The sequence below is a fragment of the Hyperolius riggenbachi genome, chromosome 6 (assembly GCF_040937935.1).
Source record: "Hyperolius riggenbachi isolate aHypRig1 chromosome 6, aHypRig1.pri, whole genome shotgun sequence".
NCBI lineage: Eukaryota > Metazoa > Chordata > Amphibia > Anura > Hyperoliidae > Hyperolius > Hyperolius riggenbachi.
Genome location: NC_090651.1, coordinates 203,425,415 through 203,450,017, shown reverse-complemented (window position 1 = coordinate 203,450,017; position 24,603 = coordinate 203,425,415). Strand labels below are relative to the sequence as shown.

General features: G+C 45.6%; 1 protein-coding gene across 3 annotated transcripts in view; it reads right to left on the bottom strand.

Annotated features, from left to right (window-relative positions):
• Positions 1-24,603, bottom strand: part of FOXRED1 (FAD dependent oxidoreductase domain containing 1) — a 176,671-nt gene that overhangs the window by 73,060 nt on the left and 79,008 nt on the right. For 2 of the 3 annotated variants that reach the window (XM_068240321.1, XM_068240320.1), the window contains exons 4-5: positions 22,981-23,099; positions 18,079-18,173 (exon numbers count right to left, since the gene is read on the bottom strand). In XM_068240321.1, the coding sequence (XP_068096422.1) occupies positions 18,079-18,173; positions 22,981-23,099 (214 nt within the window). The remainder of the gene's footprint in view (positions 1-18,078; positions 18,174-22,980; positions 23,100-24,603) is intronic. The other variant, XM_068240322.1, reaches the window with a different exon arrangement.

Genomic DNA, 24,603 nt, shown 5'->3' with positions numbered 1-24,603 from the left:
TGCCTCTGCCAGAATAGATCTTATTTATGTTACTAAGGACCTTCTCCCTTTAATCAAACAAGTGACTGTTCTACCTAGGGGGGTGTCCGACCATGCGCCCGTCCTCTTCTCCTGGCATATCGAATCCGCACTTAAGACACGACTTTGGCGTCTTTCCAGATTCTGGATCTCTGAACCAGTTGTAGATGCTGCTATTAGTACTGCTGCCCATAATTATTGGTTAGACAACGATAAAACAGCCCCACCAGAAATGGTTTGGGATGCACAAAAGGCGTACTTAAAAGGACACTATATAAAAGAAATTAGTACTGCACGAAAACAACTTACCATAGTACTTGATAATTCTGAACAAAAAACAGCTGAATTAGAAGCAAAATATAAAATTTTAAAAACTCCAGAGTCATACCAACATTGGCAAGCTGCGCTTGACCATACAGAAATTCTTAGAATAGATAAGTGCAAACAGGGACTGTTAGCCAAAGCTCAACATGTCTTCGCAAAAGGAGATAAAAATGATAAAATGCTAGCCTGGCTACTTAGGGACAAGTCATCCTTAACAGCCATTTCTAAGATTAGAACGGATGACGGTCAGGAGCATGGGGATCAGGTTATGATCGAGCAGACCTTCCTGGACTACTATAGTAACCTATATAATACTAGAGCTCAATATACAGACTCACAACTAGAAGAATACCTACTTAACATAACATTCCCCACAATCACAGAAGACCAAACTAAGTCATTAGAAGTCCCCATCACCCTTGAAGAGATATATGATGCAATCACTGATCTGCAATGTGCTAAGTCTCCAGGGCTGGATGGCTACCCTACTGAGTTTTATAAACATTATCGTGATATTATGGCCCCTCGACTCCTATATGTGATCAAGGAGGCCTTAGACTCAGGTTCCCCTCCACCATCGTGGTCTGAGGCTTTGATAACTCTCCTTAAAACCTGGGAAAGACCCAACAGCATGTTCTTCATATCGTCCCATTTCACTCATAAATGTAGACGCTAAAATATTAGCTAAGATTCTCGCAAACAGACTCAATAAATGTATACTAAACATTATACACCCTGATCAATCAGGATTCATGCCGGGCAAGGGAACAGACATAAATTTGCGCAGACTTCATTGCAATTTAGTAGCTAACCATGAAAACAAAGGGGACAGGGTGATAGCATCCTTGGACAGTGAAAAAGCGTTTGACTCGGTGGAGTAGCGGTATCTCTGGAGAGTTATGCACAAATTTGGAATTGGCGAGAAATTTATTAAATTAACCAAATTGCTATACCAACACCCAACAGCCAGACTTAGAATTAACAACAAAATTACAGATACCTTTTCTCTGCATAGAGGTACGCGACAGGGATGCCCCCTCTCCCCGAGTCTTTTTGCTATAGCTATTGAACCGCTAGCAATCCTCTTAAGACAGTCAAACGGGATTCATGGGTTGAAATTGGGCAATCTTGAAGAAAAGGTTTCTTTATATGCCGATGACCTGCTACTGTACCTTGCAGATTCAGGCCATTCCCTCACCGCAGCGCTTGAGGTCATTAATGGCTTTGGAACATGGTCGGGGTTGAAGATTAACTGGCACAAATCTATTTTATTCCCCTTGGACAACCAAACCCTCCATCAAAGCCCCACTCTAACAACTCTGCAATGGGTGGATACATTTACATACCTAGGTATTATAATTCAAAAGGATTTGAAACTGTTTGTGCCAAATAATCTCTTTCCTATAATTAAATCTATTAAAGACAAATGTACCATATGGCATAACTTACCTTTAAATTTAATCGGCCGAGTTAATACTATCAAAATGATGCTGTTGCCCAAGCTTAACTATGTTTTTCGCAATACTCCAGTTTGGATTCCCCAAAAACACTTTAATGATATTAATAAAGTACTAAACCCATTCATTTGGTCCCATAAGATCCCTCGTATTTCAACACAAACACTGGAACTAGCTCCTGCAGATGGTGGACTGGCCTTACCTAACCTCTTTTATTATTTTATTGCAGCACTTTTAGTTACCATCAGGTGGTGGTTCTCCAGAAATGAAAAAAACCCGGCAGTAGTTATAGAAGCAGCCATTATAGGCTCTTACGAAGCTCTCCTTAATTTACCCTTTAGAGGTCCTAAATCCTCCCCTCTGATAACTGAAGTCATGAAAACCACACTCAAAGCCTGGCAGTTTACACAAACAAAATTATCTAAAGCCAACTCCTGGTCACCATATACGCCCTTATGGGGTAACCCTCATCTGCATCACTTCAGTACAATTCCAGATCCGATCATTTGGGCTAATCATGAAATTAAGAAGCTGAGAGATATTGCCCCTGATGGTAACTTACTACCCTTTCACCAACTTAAACAGGATTACAGTCTTCCAAACCATATGTTATTCCGGTTTCTTCAACTAAGGCACGCTGCGCAATCACAATTTGGTCATGGTAGGATTCAACTAGATTCTAACCCCATAGAAGCACTTCTAATGATAGAATATTTAAAGAAACCCCTTTTTAATATTTACTCGGAACTTCTTTTATATCTAGGACACAATACAGACAAAATTAAAGCTCAATGGGGAGCGGACCTGGGTGATATAGACAATGAGGACTGGGAAGAGGTGGTGGGCAGAGGGACAGAATTCTTAATATCATCCAGAGATGATAACAGGCTTCTGGAATCAGATTGAGAAAGTCATTGGACGTATTCTTGATTGCCCATTTAAACTTGAACCCCAACTAGCGTCTCTTGGACTGTTCGGTCATGGTCTTTATTCCATCCTGTCTAAAACCTACTATAACTCCCTCAAAGGAGCTATGCGAGAAATTTGCTTGCTACTTTGCTGACAAAGTATCTTCTATTCGGTCTCTCATTCAGTCCACAGCACCCAAGACTCATGCAACTAATGGAAATAGCTGCAAAAACAGCCTAACACCCTGGACTAACTTCAAAAGTATTAGTGAGGAAGAGATCTCAGACATCCTCTGTCGTCTCCGCCAGACAACCTGCGACCTGGACCCTGGACCAACTAAACATATGCTGAAATGTCCTGACCTGCTTGGTCCAGCATTTCACAAAATAGTTAATTGCTCTCTGCAAGCAGGGAGGTTTCCTACCTCTCTAAAAGAAGGAATCATCAAGCCCCTTCTTAAAAAACCTTCCACGGATCCAGATGCTATGAGCAGCTACAGACCTGTCTCCAACCTCCCCTTCTTAGGTAAAGTTATTGAAAAGGCTGTCTATCTGCAACTTGAAACCAGGCTGTCAGTAAACAACATCCTGGACCCTCTACAATCTGGCTTTAAGAAACACCACAGCTGTGAAACAGCCCTCATCCAAGTCTGCAACGATCTGCTCATGGCAAGGGACAGAGGGGCATGCTCCATCCTAATTCTGTTGGATCTCTCAGCTGCTTTTGATACAGTTGACCATGAAATCCTGCTTAACAGACTGCAGGAGTACTGTGGCATCAGTGGATCAGTCCTCCAGTGGTTCAGATCATTCCTGACTGACAGAACACAGAGAGTATGCCTAGGACCTATAATGTCCAAACCTGCACCTCTACAATTCGGAGTGCCACAAGGATCAATCCTATCCCCTCTGCTGTTTGCAATCTACATGTTGCCACTCGGTACACTTATCCAACGACATGGCCTGACGTACCACTGCTACGCCGATGACACACAGCTATACCTGTCCTTCAAACCTGGTGGAACAGACCCTACCCCAAAAATAAACTCTTGCTTAGCTGAGCTTCAGGCATGGATGAATGATAACTGGTTGAAACTGAATGCTGACAAAACTGAGGTCCTGTTTGTCCAAAGCCAGTGCCCGCCATCAAAACAGCTCTATCCTAAAGCAACACCAATCAGGATTGGGAATTCAGACATAAACAGCTCCAACCTTGTGCGCAGCCTTGGCGTACTAATCGATGGGGAATTGAGTTTCAGAAACCAAATTTCATCTGTAGTTAAATCTTCCTTCTTTCATCTGAAGAACATTGCAAAGATTAAACATCTGATTCCCCCAGAGGATCTTCAAACCCTAGTCCACGCCTTCATCACATCACGGCTGGACTACTGCAATGCCCTTTATGCTGGCCTCCCCAAAAAAGACCTGCGTCGCCTGCAATTAGTGCAGAATGCTGCTGCCAGATTGCTAACAAACCAGCCTCGCCACTGTCACATTACACCGATCCTTCGCTCACTGCACTGGCTACCAGTAGAATGGAGAATACTCTTCAAGATTAGACTGCTGACATTCAAATCCCTGCACAATCTGGGCCCTGGATACATGAAGGACTTGCTGAAGCTGCACCACACCTCTCACAACCTCAGATCAGCAAGTTCTATAAACTTGGTCACTCCCAGAGTGCACCTCAAAAAATCTGGAGACAGAGCCTTCTGTCATGCTGCCCCTACTCTTTGGAACTCCCTACCACACCCAGTAAAGACAGCACCATCCCTGGAGCTATTCAAATCCAGACTGAAAAGCCACCTGTTTAGCCTGGCATTTCCAGATTTATAAAATTCTTCCTCTGTACCACGATGGTCGGAGCCATGCTTATGCGCTTTGAGTCCCACGGGAGAAAAGCGCTTTACAAATGTTATTTGTTGTTGTTGTTGTTGTTTATTCTAAACATAAAAGAATTATGATTTTTACACTGTGTCACACTGCAAGGAAAGTTATTCTGACCCATTGGAATCAGCCAGCCATTCCTACAAAAACGGAATGGATTAATACTGTAAATAAAGCCTTACCACTATATAAACTTACCTATAAAAGTAGGAACTGTCCTAATAAGTTCGATGGAGTCTGGGCAGCATGGTGCGATAAATACCTTAGAAATATAGCTACAGATATATAAAATACTCTTCCTATATGGCATGATTAGTAATATCTCACTGCACAATATGGGGAGTCCAGCGTCGTATGAAGGCAGGTGCAGCCCTAAAAGGTATGCTTATGTGATTTCTTACCCTCCCTATAGGAATGAAATGATTTTACCGATAAAATGCTTTCCCCCAACTGGGAACTGGGAACTATTAATACTGACATTGATTATGATGTAATGGCATAATGTTGTAACTACTTTCATCCTAATCTTTTCTTTCTCTCCGTGAATACTCGGACAATACTCGGAAGCATAGAATGCACTCTCTCTCTATTCCTTTCCACCTCTTCCCTTTTCTTTAATCTTTACTCATACTGGGTGTTTTTTTTTTTCCTTTGTAAGGTCATGTTGACCTGGGGGTAATCTGTTTGTTTACTGTCTTGTTATTATAACAAAAGACTTCAATAAAATTTAAACTGTTAAAAAAAAAACAGTGACAGGTGGTGATAGGGGGTGATTGATGGGTAATTAGTGGGTGTTTAGGGTAGATAACAGATGTAAACACTGCACTTGGGAGGTGATCTGACGTCGGATCTGCGGGCGATCTATTGGTGTGGGTGGGTGATAAGATTGCCCGCAAGGGGCAGGTTAGGGGCTGATTAATGGGTGGCAGTGACAGGGGGTGATTGTTGGGTGATTGACAGGTGATCAGTGGGTTATTACAGGGAAGAACAGATGTAAATAATGCACTGGCGAATTGATAAGGGAGGGTCTGAGGGCAATCTGAGCGTGTGGGCGGGTGATTGGGTGCCCGCAAGGGGCAGATAGGGTCTAATCTGATGGGTAACAGTGACAGGTGGTGATAGGGGGTGATTGATGCGTGATTGATGGGTAATTAGTGGGTGTTTAGAGGAGAGAACAGATGTAAACACTGCACTTGGGAGGTGATCTGATGTCGGATCTGCGGGCGATCTATTGGTGTGGGTGGGTGATCAGATTGCCCGCAAGGGGCGGGTTAGGGGCTGATTGATGGGTGGCAGTGACAGGGGGTGATTGACAGGTGATCAGTGGGTTATTACAGGGGGGATAGAGGCATACAGTACACGGGGGGGGGGGGGGGGGGTCTGGGGAGAATCTGAGGGGTGGGGGGTGATTAGGAGGGAGCAGGGGGCAGTTTAGGGTTAAAAAAAAAATAGCATTGACAGATAGTGACAGGGAGTGATTGATGGGTGATTAGGGGGGTGACTAGGTGCAAACAGTGGTCTGGGGGGTGGGCAGGGGGGGTCTGAGGGGTGCTGTGGGCGATCAGGGGGCAGGGGGGGGGAAATCAGTGTGCTTGGGTGCAGACTAGGGTGGCTGCAGCCTGCCCTGGTGGTCCCTCGGACACTGGGACCACCAGGGCAGAGGGCAGCCTGCATAATAGGCTTTGTATACATTACAAAGCCTATTATACGTGTGTCATGCGGCGATCCGGGTGCTAGTAACCCGCCGGCGCTTCCGAAGGGCCGGCAGGTTACAGCGCGAGGGGGCGGGGCAAGTCGCCAGCAGCTGATCGCGTCACGAATGACGCGATCGCCGCATAACCATGCCCGCCGCCGCCCCCCGCCGATGGGCATATTGCGGCCGTTTAGGCCCAGTCTTTGCCGTTGCCCATCGGCTGGGGGCGGGTCCTCAAGTGGTTAAGGCCACATGACTGACTATATTTGCAAAATGCAATTTTGCATGGTTGCTTATAGGTTTAAACCTATAACTAAGGCCTGGTTCACATTAGCGTTCGCTATCCGGATCTTCCGGATCAGATCCGGACCGCATACTGTACAAACGGAACGTACGTTCCGCATAGAAATGCAAAGGCTATGCGGACGTTCACATACGTACGTTCCGTACAGTACGGAGCCGGACCGGATCCGGACTCTTTTCCAACATGCGCTATTTTTTGTGTCCGGATCTCCGGCCCACGCATCCTGAACGGAACCTAACCTGAGCCTGACCTGAGCCTGACAGCACCATCAGGAACACAGAAACCAATGGGAAACGGAAGGCACAGAACACACTGCCTACAAAAACCTGACGTTCTACCCCACTTCCTATGCGTATTCAAGCGGCCATTTCGGATGGGGACACATGGGCCAAGCATGTCTGGAGTGGAGCAGCAGTGACAGACATGCTGGAGCTGTTTGGCAGAATATCGGAGGTGGAGGTGATGCCTACAGCGGATGAACCTGATTGTACATGTGCACCAGGTGCACCTTCTGCTGACCCGAACATTTTTTTATTTATATTTAACTATTTTTTGCCCACGGATCCGGATGGCAGCCTGATGCATGCCTGATACAAACGGACCGGATCCGGATCGGAACCGTACGGTTCTGATCAGGATCAGGTCAGGATCCGATCTGGATCCGATCAGGATCCGGTCCGTTTACTTGCCAAAACGCAAGTGTGAACGGGGCCTAACACGCTACACCTATTCTGCCAGTTCAAGCCTTTTTCCTATGGTCCGTTTGCAAGCGTATTAGCATTGCATTGTTGCCCGAAGGGATGTTTTTCAGACTTTGACCTAAAGATAGTAAGCATGTATAAGTGATAAACAGATTGTGGAAGAGAGTTCAAGAATAATGAAGACATTTGAGAGAAGTATTTTATACAAGAATGAGAAGGGGTGACTAGAAAGACAGTAGAATACTGTTAATAGAGAAGAGGTTTCATGTACAGTATTTTGAGATCTGTGGTATCATGTAAGAAGGAACTAGACTGTAAATCGCATTGTAGGTGACAGATACATTTTGTTATTTTGAAATAGATGGTCAATGTAATGCTAATAATTCTGTCTTGCATAAAAAATGTTTAACGATTGGTGTCAGCAAGAACAGATTTTCTGATTATTGGTGATCTGCAGTATCACCAATAATACAAGTATAGCAAGACACAGGACACTCAGGTGTAAGATAGTGTTTGGTGCAACAGTAATATTGATAGAGATACCCACTATTCCAGAGGAGCTGGCAAAAGGGGGTATTTCTAAAGAACACAGTAATCAGTACTCCAGCAGGCTGGAGACACAGAGGAGTAGTGATAGGTTCACCTGAGGAGCGGGTGATGCACAGTAAGACAATGTAGAGTGATCACTTGAGGAGCGAGAGATTCAGACTGTACTGCAGCAGGTGATCCCCTGAGGGGCAGGGGATCCAGGCAGTACTTTAATAGCTAGTCACCTGAGGAGCAGGTGATTAAGACTGTACTGCAGCTATCAACCTGAGGAGCAGGTGATTAGGACTGTACTGCAGCTATCAACATGAGGAGCAGGTGATTACTAAACTGAAAGTCCCTCACCAGGACTAGGCTCCCTGGTGAGGGCAGAAGAGTCAGACAAGCAGGTTCGGCAACACACGGACAGATACGGTACAAAGGTAGAAGACAGAATCAGAGTGAGGTATAAGCTAAGTCGGCAACTGGATCAGATAGGCAAAGGCACAGAATCACAAGACAGAAGAGTAGTCAAGGCTAGCAGAGGGTCATAACAAATAATACAATTAGTACTTTAAGCTATCAACAGAATCTGGCTAAGTGTGGATCCCCAGCTCCTGCTGGTTCTAGCACACTTTTGGATCTGACTATGGGTCTGAGTGCTAACACGTAACATATGCAACAGCAGGCGAGGAACAACTGACAGGCATGTTCTATATATACTGGGAGCGCTCCTTAGCACCGCCCCAGTCACTCAGCCAATCCGGATCAATGTTGGAGTCAGCTGACCGGCTGATCAGCTGACTCGCCTTCTTCTTGCATAAAGATTCTGTCTGTGCGCGCGCGCGTAGCCCTCAGTCTATGTGCGACTGAGGGATCAGGCAAAGTTCCATCATGTAACAATGCGGCGAAGGCCGCTGGCTGAGACGCGGGGACAGACGCCATGCCGCTCAGTGCTGCGGCGGCCTCCCCCTCATTCACCCCAGTCCCAGGCACAATTTCTTAATGTACCCGCGCGGCGGAAACCGCCGGCTGAGACGCGGAGATAGCCGCCATGTCGCTCCCTGCTGCGGCGGCATCTCCGCTATCCCTTACAAAATGTAATACAAATTGTATGCAGCATGGAATGGGGCCAATTAAATGCACCTGCTGAATTTTATTGACCAAATTCCAAGCTGCTATTACGGTAATCCGCATTAAATTTGCCTGGCCATAATATGAAATAGACTGCTTGTGAGTTAGAATAAGAGCTGACTGCAACACATTTCTCTCGCTCTTGCTTCCCTGAAGTGGGGCCTCTCCTCCCTAAATAGAGCTCGAAAGGGAGGAGAGAAATGTTAGCACAGATATCTCCTTACATACACAACGGTCTCGAGTGACTATCAAAGTTGGACTAAGGGATCTGAAGAAGCTGAGAATTTATGTTTTCTATAGCCATGAGGAGATAAAGTTATCTCATCATGGCCCAATTGCACTTAACATTATCTTCTGAGTTTTCCTCTAGGTGATAATTTTAAACGTGTCTATGAAATGCATTTTAAGCCACCAGAAAGCAAGAAAATAAAAAAAATAGCTTTCAAAGTACTTTTTCACCTATTTTTTGGTACTAGTTGAAAACTGCTGGAAAGTTATTTTAAACAGAAGATATAAAATTATCTCCAAGGATGAAAACTCAGGAGAAAAAGTTAATTGCATATGGGCCCATGACTTTACCACTTAATGTCCTAGAGTATATCTATGCCCTGCGGGAGGAACTGTTCCTGTGTAGATACTGTATATATGCCTCCCACCGCAATCGCTGCTGTGCGCGCTCCCACTCGCTCCAGCGTGCACCCCCACTCATGTTCTAATTGCCACTCAATAGCAGACAGGTCAGTGAATAGGCTATGCTGGGAAGAGGAAAAGGAATTGGCCCTACAAAAACCGCACCACAAAGTATGGAAAAGTACAAAAAGCCTTTATTGAACCATATAATGATTAAAACCATAAAAAAAAAAAACACACAATATATGGATGAAAAGTAATGCACTCAATAAATAGTAATATCCATCATGAACATGTATGTACACATGAGTAAAATAAGCTGTGCAGCATACCACCGGCTGACAAGGAAATGAGAAAATGAGGGGGATGTGCCCAAAGGGTGAAACTAAAGTGCAACTGGACACTCTGTCAAATAGAATGAACAGGGTGAACTAATGGGTGAAAAAATGGGGATAATGGAATCTATCCCCTGTGCCAAATAAGATGTGAGGGGCTGGTGCCAAAGAAGTGAAGACACCCAGCTGATAGTGTGCACGGAGAAAAGGGGAGAAGAAAGGCTAGCATACAGGCAAGACAGAGTAGCGTGCAAGCAGGAGCCAAGTCTGGCTTACAACGTGTGGAAAGGGGCTGTAGCCCAGAGTGGCGGAGTTCCGTGTGAGTAAGTGCACGGAAAGAGGAGCTTACCGGTGGAGCTGGACAGGAGGGCATACGTGTGAGAGCCGTCGCGATTCGCCACGCAAAGAGCGGCTTCTTCCTGCCCGGAAGGCTTTTTGTACTTTTCCATACTTTGTGGTGCGGTTTTTGTAGGGCCAATTCCTTTTCCTCTTCCCAGCATAGCACAGTGATTTATTGGCCTTTCTGCACACGTATTATATTATATATCTGCATATTTATGAGCCTTGTATACACTATATCAGTGATGGTGCTTGTCCGTTTCTTGAAAAGGTCAGTGAATGGGAACACATGGGTTAGCAGAAACCAAACTCTTTTCAAGAAGGAATCCAAGTTGCTGCTGTAAGCTCTTCTCTAAAGGGGTCCCAACCATGGAAGTGAGATAAGATCTGTTGGGGAAAATGTCACGCTCTAGTTGAATAATTTGTTTATCAGCCTCTATTAGAGCACAATCTGCTATTCTAATGAACAAGGCTGCTTTACTATACAAGAAAAATAGAGATACCCCTCCATGTTAGGCCATACAAAACTTTTTTTATTCTAGAATGTCTATTTTTCTACATTTAATAAATAGGGGATCTATGATGTTTGAGGTACAAACCTGGAAGTCCAATAAAGATTGTCTGAATAAGGAGCAACATTTTGGCCAAACAAAGAAAATAGAAGATACACCAGTCTTCATGGGAATTGTAAATTCTGCTTAAAGTAAATGGGAATCGTGTTTAAGAGGGGGAAAAAAAGCCAGATGCTTACCTAAGGAGAGATAAGGCTCTGGGTCCTAATTAGCCTTCCCTCTCCTCTCACGATGCCCTTGTTGCAGTGGTAGCTCCTCCGTTTAAATTCCCTGCTGCGGGGCATACGCTATCACGGGCAAAGTCAGAGTGCACTCAGCAAGCTTAAATATATCAGGCATCCAATCAGTGGCCGGCCACATGCACACAGGAACCAATCATAGCACACAGAAGAGTCCTGCCTAAGTGTCAGCTGATCAATACAGACACATCAATACAGTATCCATATGTCAGCTGACAGCAACCAAATGAGAGCCAAGTGTGTCAGCTGACTGAACAAGTCAGCTGACACTATCGCTGCTGCCGCTGCCGCCGGAGTAGGTATTGCCTCCGAAGAGGACACTGCTCCCACCCACCAATGACGTCACGGACCCGCTGATTCTCAGTGATCGCGTTATTGTGAGTGGGCGGCTGCCGCACTTCCGGGTCTGACACACACGGGTCTCATTTGGTTGTTGTCAGCTGACTATCAGTATATAGAAAGTTTAGCCTGTCTAATTCCTTCCTAATCACAAGTTGTAATTTGAGCTCTCCCCTGTGGCACCTGACTGCCATGGCAGAGATGGCAGATAAGCTCATTTAACCACTTGCCGACCGCACACTCATAACGTGCGTCGGCAAAGTGGCAGCTGCAGGACCAGCGACGCAGTACTGCGTCGCCAGCTGCAGCCTAATTAATCAGGAAGCAGCCGCTCGTACGAGCGGCTGCTTCCTGTCAAATCACGGCGGGGGGCTCCGTGAATAGCCTGCGGGCCGCCGATGGCGGCTCGCAGGCTAGATGTAAACACAAGCGGAAATAATCCGCTTTGTTTACATTTGTACGGCGCTGCTGCGCAGCAGCGCCGTAAGGCAGATCGGCGATCCCCGGCCAATCAGCGGCCGGGGATCGCCGCCATGTGACAGGGGACGTCCTGTCACTGGCTGCACAGGACGGATAGCGTCCTGTGCAGCCCAGATCTCCCGGGGGAGCAGGTAGGAGAGGGAGGGGGGAGAATGTCGCCGCGGAGGGGGGCTTTGAGGTGCCCCCCCCCCGCCACCCACAGCAGGCAGGAGAGATCAGACCCCCCCAGCACATCATCCCCATAGGGGGGAAAAAAGGGGGGCAATCTGATCTCCCTGCCTGCACCCTGATCTGTGCTGGGGGCTGCAGAGCCCACCCAGCACAGATCAATCAAACCAGCGCTGGTCCTTAAGGGGGGGTAAAGGGTGGGTCCTCAAGTGGTTAAAAACACAGGATGTTAAAGATAACCCGAACTAAAAATAAAAGTCAAAATAAACATACACAGGTCATACTTACCTCCCATGTAGTGTGCTCATCAATCTCTTTCTCCTTTTCTGTTTCCCGTTTGTCCACGGTGATCAATAAAATTCTCCGTCCTCCATTTTGGAAATGGCTATTACCCCATAACAGCTTCCTGGTCAGCACACTGTTAAACAGTTATATCGCCCACTTGAGCCATAGGGAAACATGGACATTACCTTGCACATTCAGTTGTAACTGACAGCTGCTGATATATAACTGACAGCAACTGGTATATTTCAGTTCTGACAAAATCTTGTCAGAACTGGAAGGGATCACTGTAAGAAGAAAATTTTGAACTTCTGAGAGGAACTGATGGTGAGGTAAGTATGTAATATTCATTTCAGCTACATCTTGTGTTTATTTTAAATAATTTTACTCAGTTCAGGTTCCCTTTAACCTTCTGCCGCCCGCGTCACACCAGTAGGCGTGGCCGCGGCGGCAGCCCCAGGACCGTCTAACGCCAATTGGCGTAAAGTCCTGGGGCTCTGTTTAGCATGAGATCGCGCGCATGGTGCGCGCGCATCTCATGCTCGGAGGGCGGAGCTCCGCCCCGCCTTCGGTCTCCGAGCGGCTATTGCCGCTCGGGAGACTGTTAGCCGGCGATTACGCCGTCTATTTACTTGGTGCAGCGCTGCGATGAGCAGCAGCGCTGCACTGGGGACAGCCGTGTGACACGGCTGTCCCCATGGGGGACAAGAGAGCGATCGGCTCTCATAGGCAGAAGCCTATGACAGCCGATCGCCATAATTGGCCGGCTGTGGGGAGGGAGGGAATAAATTTAAAGAAACAGGGGGTTTTAGAAAAAACAAACAAACAATAATATTTATTTATTTAAAAAAATAAACATGGGGGGAGCGATCAGACCCCACCAACAGAGAGCTCTGTTGGTGGGGAGAAAAGGGGGGGGGGATCACTTGTGTGCTGAGTTGTGCGGCCCTGCAGCTTGGCCTTAAAGCTGCAGTGGCCAATTTAGCTAAAAATGGCCTGGTCACTAGGGGGGTTTAGCCCTGCAGTCCTCAAGTGGTTAACAATATAGCCATTTGGTTCCCAACTGCTTCTGAGCTAAGTGCTTCTGCCTTATGGTTATCAATTTTAGCATGGATTTTGACTACTCTCAGCCTGCCGCCTGCACGGATCTCTGACTGGATTTTGACTACTCTCTGCCTGCCGCCTGCACTAACCTCTGTCTGGATTTTGACTCCTCTCTGCCTGCCTTATTTGTACAGTTTCACCATGTTTTAAGTTTATTCATAAATATAATTACTACAACAATTTTGTGTTCCAGTCTTATTTATATGCAGAATGTTTACCAGGCTTTTATTCTGATATATTTTGTTGAGTTGTGACAAATTGGAGGCCTAAAATTCATGAAAATGAACCACTTTTAGAGCCAAAAATCCAGACAGAAATACACTGCCAGGGACGTTAATGGAGAAGATATTAAGAGTTAAGAGTTGTTGAGAGAAGAGATGCGTATCTAGGTACTGAAGGATGGAAGGCTGCTATTTTAAAGAGGAACTTCAGCCTAAACAAACATACTGTCATTAAGTTACATTAAAAAAAGCACAGACAAATGTTTGATTTCATGATGGCAGCCATCTTTTTGGTTGAAAGGAGGTGACAGGGAGCATGAGACACAGTTCCAACTGTCCTGTGTCCTGAGCACCTCTCCCAGTTGCTAGGCAACGTGAACAACAACATAGGAAATCCCATCATGGGTGGAGCTTAGCTAAAAATGCAGCTAAAAATGATGCTTTGGTAAGAAAAACAAAGTTCTGATGCTGTGAAACTGTTAAAGAAACACCAAGCCTTTTCAGTTCTGCTGAGATTTTTAGTCCGGAGGTTCACTTTAAGGTAAACTGGCCTGTAGACCACTGACTGTCTTTGATGGGAAATACACAATTAGTATTTCAGATTTTCAATTATTTACTAAGAAGTTGCTCAACTCACTAAATGTATAACATTTCTTTAAAATATTGGAGAGACTTATGCTAGGTACACACAATGAGATTTTTCAACCGATTTACTGTCCGATCGATTTTCTGATCGATTTTCTTATCTTTTCTTATCAATTTCCATTCACGTCTATGAGAAATCGATCAGAAAAACGATCAAAAATAAGTGACTATCACTCTGGCATACATCACACTGTGCAGCCGCAATGTGTTGTCTCTCCTGCCCATCCCCAGCCATTAACTTTAGCCAGCCACAATACATTCTCACCTGCCACTGTCCATCCAGCCCCCTCATCTGTCTACCCTCGGCCAGCATCCTCACCTGCGTCTGCACCTCCCACACCACTCCACTCACCTTCTCCAGCCAGGACCCTCACTTGCTCCCTCACCTGCCTCTGCACCCCCACCCAGCACCTTTACCTATCTCTGCATCCCCACCCAAGCACCCTCACCTGTCTCCATCCCCCTCCCCCCAGTTGCTTCTGCTTCCCACATAGCTTCCTCACTTAGTTCTGCACCTGCATCTCCCCACCTAGCATTCTCACCTGCCTCTCCCCACCCAACACTCTCACCTTCCTCTGCACCACCACCCAGTACCCTAACCTATCTCTGAATCCCCACACAAGCACTCTCACTTGTCTCTTCCCACCCATCCACCCAGCATCCTCGGCTGCGTCTTCCCACCCATCCAGTACCCTAAGCTGCCCCTTTCCATTCACCCAGCACCCTTAGCTGCCTCTTTCCATTCACATAGCACCCTCAGCTGTCTCTTTCCACCCACCCAGAACCCTCACAGGCCATTTTCCACACACCCAGCAACTTCACTTGCCTCCTCCTACCTACCGAGCACCCTCAGCTGCCTCTTCTCACTGACCCAGCACCTGCTTCTTCCCACCCACCCAGCACTCTCATCTACCTCTTCCCACCCATCCAGCACCTTCACCTGCCTCCTGATACCCACAAGCACCCTCAGCTGCCTCTTTCCACCCACCCAGCACCCTCAGCTGCCTCTTCCCACTGACCCAGCACCTGCCTCATCCCACTGACCCAGCACCTGCTTCTTCCCACCCACCATCTTCACTTTCCTCCTCCTACCCACTGAACACCCTCAGCTGCCTCTTTCCACCCACCCAGCACCCTCTGCTGCCTCTTCCCACTGACCCAGCACCTGCCTCTTCCTACCCACCCAGCACTCTCATCTGCCTCTTCCCACCCAGCACCTTCACCCCACCTAGCACCTTCAGGACCTTTGTAGTACTCAGTGTTCACCACTGATGTGCCTGCAGAAGCAGCAATGACGGAGTAGCAACCACCACTGTGCCAGCATAAGTAATAGCCACTTATTAGCAGCTGCCACTGTGCCAGTAGTAGCCACTGATTATTATCTACCATTTATTTGTTTTTCTCCTACTATACATATGTAATGTGTCACGAAGATTGGAATGTTTGGCGTGACATGTCCCCAACTTAAAAAAGGTGGGAAACACTGCCCTAGAGACTGCTCAGGGAATGGTAAAGTGGAAGATTATAGAATTGTGTTCCTACATATATAATGGGGACAACTGGTCTTCAAATACCTTGTAAAAAATGTGATGTAAAACCATCGGGGCTGGAATCTTTGCTGGGATAAAAATCAGATATGGCAATCATTAACTCATCCACTGTAAAAGGGGAATTTTGGCCTTTAATTTCTTAGTCAGAAAACCATGTGAAGGCCTGTATGTAACTCAGAAACTTGTCCCCAGTGCCTTAAGGCCTATATTGGAATGCTTGAATGTATCAGCTATTTCTGAGAGGATGTGTGAAAAAAAATCTTCTACTAGGGCTAATGACACTAGAGATGAGCCATGATAAAAATAATAATAAAAAAAGTACTGCATTTGTTTGCAATTAATTTGAAAACCTATTTATCTGATCTCTTCAATACAAGTATTTTTGATTCCCAAGGGATAAGATCTATTTACCCGGAGCTCCCTCCAGGTCGGTATCATCTGCGCCTGCGCAAGAGTGTGGCCACGCTGCTCGTTCCAGTGGCCAAAAGCGTTCTACGCAGGTGTAGTAGTTCAGCGACTGCACAGAATGCTCCAGGCCACGGGAGTGCGATCACAAGCGGTGCTGCAGTGCACTCGCACAGGCGATGCCAACCTGTCGAGGTCGGCATCTGCAACGGAGGGGACCCCAGGACACTGGAGCTGCTGTGAGTGACATATCAGCTGCCAGGGGTTGAAGGAAGCCCCGGGTAAGTAAAACTTGTTTTTTTCTCAGACCTGCCCTTTAAGAGACTTAGACTTTCAGTAAGAAGGATTTTAATTTGGGTGCCTCACTCCTTTTTAAAGAGAACCAGAGACGAGGCACCCTCATGTATTTTATTACATTTATCAGTGGGAACATGACAGTAAACACCTATCATGCTTTTAGTTTTATTGTTCTCAGTCTAATCTATCTGTTATCAGCTGTGATAACAATCCACCGATTCAGTCTAGGTTTGACCTGGAATCATTATAGCTGAGTCACTCTTCTGTGGAGTCTTTTCAAGCCCATGCCTGCCCCTTCCTGGCTCAGATTTCCAACTCAGAGCTGTTGACATGGGAGGGGCTGCTGCTGCCGAGAAAGAAGCTCTGAAACAGACAAGTGTATCTGTGTGCATTGTGCAGCCAGTCATTATCTACTGTATGCAGTTTCATTTCTATGAGAGACACTTTCTACAGGCAGCCACACAGCATGCCAGAATAATAAAGTTGAAAGCACACAGATGAAAGCCTGCAGCAGCCCTGCTTGTCTATAGTCTCATAGAGGCTAGACAGCACATCCAGAACAGTTTATAACCTGGAAGCAGAAGGGATATGAGCCGGCGGCCATATTGGATATTTCCTGGAGCAATAATGGATAAAAAACCACTCAAAAAGGCACACCAGAGTGGCGAAATTATCAGGTAGAGCAATTATTCTTTACAAGCTATCGACCGATACGTTTATTTTGTGTGAATCGTTCATCTCTGGTTCCCTTTAAGTCTGGAGTGAGTAGAGAGATTCAATTAGATCATTTTGAGGGGATTCAAATGTTACGTTCATTTTAGAAATCTATGCAGTTTGGCATTGGACCAATCAAATTCAGCAGTTTATGATTTTGATGTGTTCTAAGCTGCATTAATTTGCATAAAATTAACATTCAATTTGCATCAACTCAAAATTATTGGCATCTCATTGACTATCTCTAGTCTGGAGTCATGCCATGGACAGGGATGACCAGTGAGATGCAAAGATTTCTGTCTTTAAAGCAAATTGTATGTTGTTTGGAATTGGACAAATCAAAATTGATAGGAAGTACACTTGTCTAGGTCCATTCCAAGATACATGCAATCTGCATTAAATTTGCATTCAAGTTGGAATTATTGACCATCTATATCCACAGATGACTGCTTTCACAGTTTTCCACTTAAATGGAAGAGGATTTGGGCCTTTTATATAATCCTATTGAAAGATAGTACAAAGAACAACCACTTTCCACACACTAGTCATTTTATTAAGGATGCTGTCAGTCTCCAAGACCATTTTCGCTAGATAAATTTGTGGGGTAAAAAGGTCAAGGACTACCATGTGGGGCTAATTATGGCTGCTGGGGACCAATCTAAGAAGTGCGTAGAAAGAAAGTACTACACCCTGGACACAAGATGTCAATCCAGGCCCTTAACTAGAGACCCTGTGCCCAGAAATGGCCCTGTTCTGGGCAACAATTACTAAGTATCTGTATATGGCTTAACATATAAAATACTTCACCATAAGAAGCCAGTGCCACGCCTTCGGTATTAATCCATGGAAATTTCTTTTTCAGCTGCTCTGGTGATAGAAGCACTACTTTGGCTCCTTCTTCCCTGCAATGAAAACATATAGCATAAACAGTAAGATAACTCTTATGGTGGCCATACATGGTACAATTTTTTCATACAATTTTACCACTTTTATGTAGTATAAGGGTAAATTAAGTGAATATACTGAATGGATAATTTAGACAGTTCCCTTATATTACATAGAAATGGTAAGATTGTATGAAAAAAATGTACCATGTATGGCCACCATAAGAGTCAGAATAATTTCTGGCATATTATCTGTATTTTTGGCACACCTAAACAATATCCCCCCTCTGTCATGGAGAAGAGGGATATTGCTAAGGATTGGCAAGAATATGCACACAAATAATAATTCAGGAAAACTACTGTTGTGACAAGAGTTTGCCCTTAAAGCAATTTTGAACCTAAGTTTTCTATCACCATTTAATCTCAATGAATAACAATTTCCTCTTTTTAAATGCCGTATTTTTCGGACTATAAGACGCACTTTCTCTCCCCCAAAAGTGGGGAGAAAAAGTCACTGTGTCTTATAGTCTGAATGTATAACAGAGCCTCCAAGGGCAGAGCGCAGTGGAAGCCTTATCGGCTGGCCGCTGATGTGATTCCTCCATCTGCTCCTCCTGTGTCCCGCAGTGTAGCAGGATCAGTCACTGCACCGCCTTCCAGTCCCATATTGCTTTACTTTCAGGCACTGCCATCCTCCCGTTGTTTTACCCGATGGAAGCTACTTCACTGAGAGGCAAAAACCATCCTGGATTGGCTGCCTAGCCTGCAGTGCATCAGGATTGGTCAAGATGGGGCTTCTGGGTCCCGCCCCCAGAAGTATGGGAGCCACTAGTAATGCTTTTTGAAGGAGCACATTACTATAGGCTGCGATACCTCCAAGAGCGGGACCAAGAAGTCCCATATCCACCAATCACGATGCACTGCAATTTAGGCAGCCAATCCAGGAGGGGCATTGCCTGTCGAAGTAGCGGCTTACAGGAACACATGATGTGAGGACAGCAATAACAGGTAGTAAAGCAAAAGGGTACTAGGAGCGACAGGTACAGTGTTTGTTTCTGCTACACTGCACGGCAGGACACAGGAGGAGAAGATGGAGGAATCTGCTGGGCTGTCGCTCTCCCCACGTGGGTCCCGACTGCACACTGCCTGAAGTCCTGTGCTGCAGCATCTATGTGCATCGTGAGAAGACCGGGGCACTAAATGAACAAACACTCGTCCTGGCTCTCCACGTGTCTGAAGCACTTCACCCCACACGGAAGTAAGAAATATTAGCTGATCCGTGCCCCGGCTATTTGATGGCTTCTGGCTACAAACATCTGCTGTGTGCTCTCCTGTGTAGCCCAAAAATAATTCACTGTGCTGTAAATCTGGATGGAATCTGGTGGGAGTCTTGGTAATCCTCTGACGAGCTTCTCTCCTTGCACTTCCTCCCTTGACTGCACAGTATTCGGCAAGTACAGCATCTTACTTTCACATTCTATGCTCTCTGCGAGTGTTTGCAGCTTTCAAATTTAACTCTTGCTTGTGTGGCTCTTTTTCACTGCACTGTAATTTTTGCATCATTTCTTTGCACTGGTCACTTTTTTTTTCCTGGGCACAAGTTTCATGAACTTTTTTACACTGTGTACTATGAACATACCTTTGGTCATTTTCTCATGTTTATAGCATGCACTATGCACTTTTCTGATCGAGACTATCACATATGGACAACTCATTGCTTAACGGATTCAGTTTCCTGAGACTGTGGAACATAGGGCAGCAGGATTAAAGAGTAACTGTCAGGCTGCAAAAGGTAATTTAAACCTCTATTCTCCTGTGTTAAACAGTTTAGAAGGAAGCCAAAAAGGCAATACTGAAGTTAAAAATCCCTCTTACTTTTGATGTGTGCTGAACAGCAAGGCTGTTAGACCCAAGCTCTTAAGAGGCCGAGAGGCCGCATACCATACTGCAAAGCATTCTGGGGCTGCTTCTTCCCACCTTGGGTCCTCCCCTCTGCTGCTAGTGAGAAGTTACAGGCTCATGTTACAACAGCGTGTAAGGCAGTCCAGCTCACAGCACTGAAAAATCACAGGGCAGAGTATACTGCATGAGTCCGCTATTGTTCCTAGCCACATGGCTAATTAATATTCACTGCACAGTAGTGTTGTCTTTTTTCTGAGCAGAATCATCAGGAAGCAGGGAGGACATGACGACACATTTGGCTTCATAGGAGACAGACAAACATGGAACCTGCCATGAGCTGCCAGGAGCATCATTCTCTGCAAATACTATATAAAAATTCTGTGAAATCCAAACGTGGACAGTGAAATGCATATGTAATGTAAGTACAGCCAATCTTTAGCTACTGATATATGCGTTTTTTTTTCTCTGAGACCCTATACCTAACAGCTCCTCTTTAAAGTGTAGGGTAGTTAGCATAGCTGTTGGGGAAGCAGGGGTTAGTGTAGGGTAGTGTTAGCATAGCTGGTGGGGCATCAGGGGTTAGTGAAGAGTAGTGTAGGAAGACAGCAGAGGTTAGTGTAGCTGGGCAGTGTAGCTTAGGTAGAGACAGTTTGGGGTGAAAAGTTCCATAAGACACCCCTGCACTATAGATGCACCAGTATTCCCCCCCCCCCCCGATTTTTGCCCTCTAAACCTAGGTGCATCTTATAGTCCTGAGCGTCTTATGGTCCGAAAAATACGGTAAGTGAATCATTCCCTGCGGCTGATCAATAGACTTGGCTATCCTTTCTACTGGAAGTAGTGGAAATCAAAGCCGATGAGTCAGTCATAGTGGCCCAACTAATAAGAAACTTTTTACCGTTAAAATGTGGAATATTTTACCACAGGAAGTATTTATGGAAAATTCTACACATGCATTTAAAAAGGAAGCTTTCCTTGCATTGAAGGACAACTATAGCTATAATTACAAGGCAATTAAAAAAAAGTTCTTCATTATTCCTTGTAATGTAATAAAGCAGGGGCGTACCTAGAAAGCCCCGGGCCCCCCTACAAAAAAAAATTCCCCCCCTCAGGGCCCGCTCGGGGACTTTTTGGGGGCAGGTGGGGTCGCAGCATAAGAGGAGAGCTGTGGCCGCAGATCGGTGGGGAGGGGGGAAATTTCCCCCCCCCCCCCTCCTCCCTCACCTCGGGCTCTCCTCTTAGCGCTCCCCTCCTGCAATCAATCATTGGTGGTGCTTGTGGCAGCGGCGGCGGCAGGCAAGCTGAGCACATACCTCCTTCTGTCCGGTGTGCCTGTCTCCGATCACTAAGTGCTTTATGGAACTTCCTGTGTAAACAGGAAGTTCTATGAAGCTCTTAGTGATCGGAGGCCAGAAGGAGGTATGTGCTCAGCTTGCCTGCTGCCGCCGCGGCTGCCACGAGCACCACCAATGATTGCTTGCAGGAGGGGAGCGCTAAGAGAAGAGCCCGAGGTGAGGGGGGGGGGGAATTTCCCCCCTCCCCACCGATCTGCGGCCACAGCTCTCCTCTTATGCTGCGACCCCTCCTGCCCCCAAAAAGTCCTCGAGCGGGCCCTGTGGGGGCCCCGGGCCCGCCCGCGACGGCAGGGGTCGCATCCCCTATTGGTACGCCAGTGTAATAAAGTGATTTACCGTACTTAAATACAGACCAATGAGTTCAAAACCACTTTAAGGTCTCCACACAGTACAACAGACTTTCTGAATGCGAGTTTCACAAATGCCCTGCAAACAAATCAATGAATACTGCACATAGCTGGGTAAAATAATAATCTGTGCTCAGTTTTCTAAATAAATAAACCCCCATGTCTAAACCCTAAAGTGATCCAAAGGAAGGCAAGACACATTTGAAGGGTGGATCATTTGACTACTAATCTTTTTATAAAACCCAACTGTATATTCATATAAAAATAAGTCTATAATTCAGAAATCCATATACCAGGTGCAATTTGAATAAAAACAATCAAAATATCCTACCTATTAGACTAGCCATAGAATTGTTTTGCTTTAGAAAAGCCAGACACATAAAATTCAGTTTGTGTTAGATTCACACAAAAGATTAAGGAGAAGCCTAATGCACCCATAATTAGGTAAAGGTACATTTACTTTTATTGCTAGATGCTGCAATAAACATCCACTGAGCTATTTATACCTTGTGTGGTGCCAGTCTTTTGAGGATCTTCATTGCTTGACCCCTTGATACAGGGGTGAAGACCAGGCACACCTTTCTTTTGGAATAATTTTTGTGGTGCTCCTGATTTGTTGCTTTTTTTGGTAAAGGTACATAGAGATTTTGTTGCACTTTCACTTGACTATTATCTCTTGTATTTTACTGCTGTTACTAAATGCAATCAATATGGCTTTATTTCCAGTACTGGACTAATGATAACAGTGAGTAATTATTGTGTTTCTACAACTTCCATTGGCATCTGACGACCAACACAACTACAACCACTGGGATTTAAAGAAGACGGCAGGGTATTAGCAGCTGTCATTACTAGGTATTTTTTTAATGTTTAAATTGAAAAAAAAACAGAAGGGGGTATGAATACATACTGGGAATTTCCTCTTTTAAGTTCCTCTTTAAACAGTCGTGTTGTACTGTGATGAGCTGTATCCTGAAAAGTCGGTTGCATGAGCCAATTATATTATACAAATTAGAACAAAAGTGTAAGTGAACCTTTCCATTATTATTACTTTAGTATACCCTCACTCATTTGCCAATCAGTACATGACCAAGTTACCATATGTGATTTCAAATGTGTGCCATTGTTTGTCCAGATCAACAGCAGATCTTATTGTATTAATTCTTAATGTTAAGTGCTGATTTTCAGTATTTGTTTTAGTGCCAAGACAAATGAATGTACCTTTGAATTTTGTAATTTTCTTGTAAGACCTCAGCTCCCATTTCGCTGGAAAGGAAGAGGTATCCAGATGGATTGAACTGAACATCGATAGGGTCTTCATTGACCACACCAAGGTATTCCTACAACAAAGTGACAATATCAGCATGTTTTTCGGACCATAAGACGCTCCGGATCATAAGACGCACCTAGGTTTATTGGACAAAAATCAGGAAAAAAATATACATACTTATCCTGGTACGTCTATGGCACAGAGGCATCTTATGAACCTTTTCCTCCAATTCCCATACATTTTTATGTCTCCCTTGTACCTTCTGGGTACCCCATGTCTTTCCTTTGTTAGTCCTGTGTCCCCCTCTCTCTGTCCAGGTCGCTGTCAAGCGCATCACTTACTTTTCTTCCATATGTCCCTTTCAGATGTCCGCCAGCCAATCACCTGGGAATGCTGTCAATCACGGCCGCTGCAGTGGCCAGACAAGCTAACTCCCGCCGTCCACCACATCACTTTACTCTGTTGCTTGGCCTCCATCTTCATATATTCCTATCAGATGCCCGGCCCGCCATTTAATAATAACATGGGGACGCTGTCAATCATGGCCGCTGCACCAGCCAAACACGCTGACCCCCGCCGTCCATCGCACCAGCACTCGCCGTTCTTCTTGTATTTCCCATTCAGACTCCCGCTGGCCAATCAGGCGGGAGCCAATGGTCTTGAGGGCGGGACAAGGCTCTGCCATACTAGCCAATCACTGCACTCGCTGATTTTAGATAGGAATTTATGAAGATAGAGGCCAAGCAACATAGTAAAGTGACGCGGCGGACGGCGGGAGTTAGTGTGTCTGGCCACTGCAGCAGCCGTGATTGACAGCTTCCCCAGGTGATTGGCTGGCGGGCATCTGAAAGGGATCATGTTCATGTATGGAGGAAGAGTAAGTGATGCGCTAGTGCGGTAGACGCAGGGGTCAGCTGATGCATATGTGTGGGCTTCTGGTGCTGTTCTAAATTGTTACAATCGGACTATAAGACGCAGGTACTTTTCCCCAGAGATGTCAGCAAGGAGCCCTGGATATCTGCCAAGATGACTGTTGCTGACCTGGCCTCTTCTGGAGTTGATGTTTCAAGGAACACATTTGTAAGGGCTATTCATAGTGGTGGGCTTCATGTCCATTGTCCCAGAAGAACCCCTTTGCTCAAAGAGCAGCACATCAGAGCCTTACTGAAAGGTAAAATCATTTCTGGTATGGATTCTAACACGAACCTGGCCAATATTCATACTCTACTGAATAATCAGCCTCCTCAGACGGGCCCACCGGGTTTAACCCCCCCACCCCTCAGCTTCAGAGGGTACACCCACATCACTGATTCTATCTGCATCATCAAGGAGGGTGAGCGATTGTCAGTTACAACATTTCTTAAAGACACCACAAAGGCCACAAAGATTAAAGACACTACAATTTCTGGAAATCACTGCAGTCACAGTTGTCACAAATACTGCAACCTTTGCAGCCTGCACAGCAAAAATAATTTGATCAACTATTACCACAGGCAGGGCAGTCCCTACAGCCAGTACAGACTGTTTCACAGGCAATTATGCAGTCTACACAAGATGCACAAATTGCTCTACAA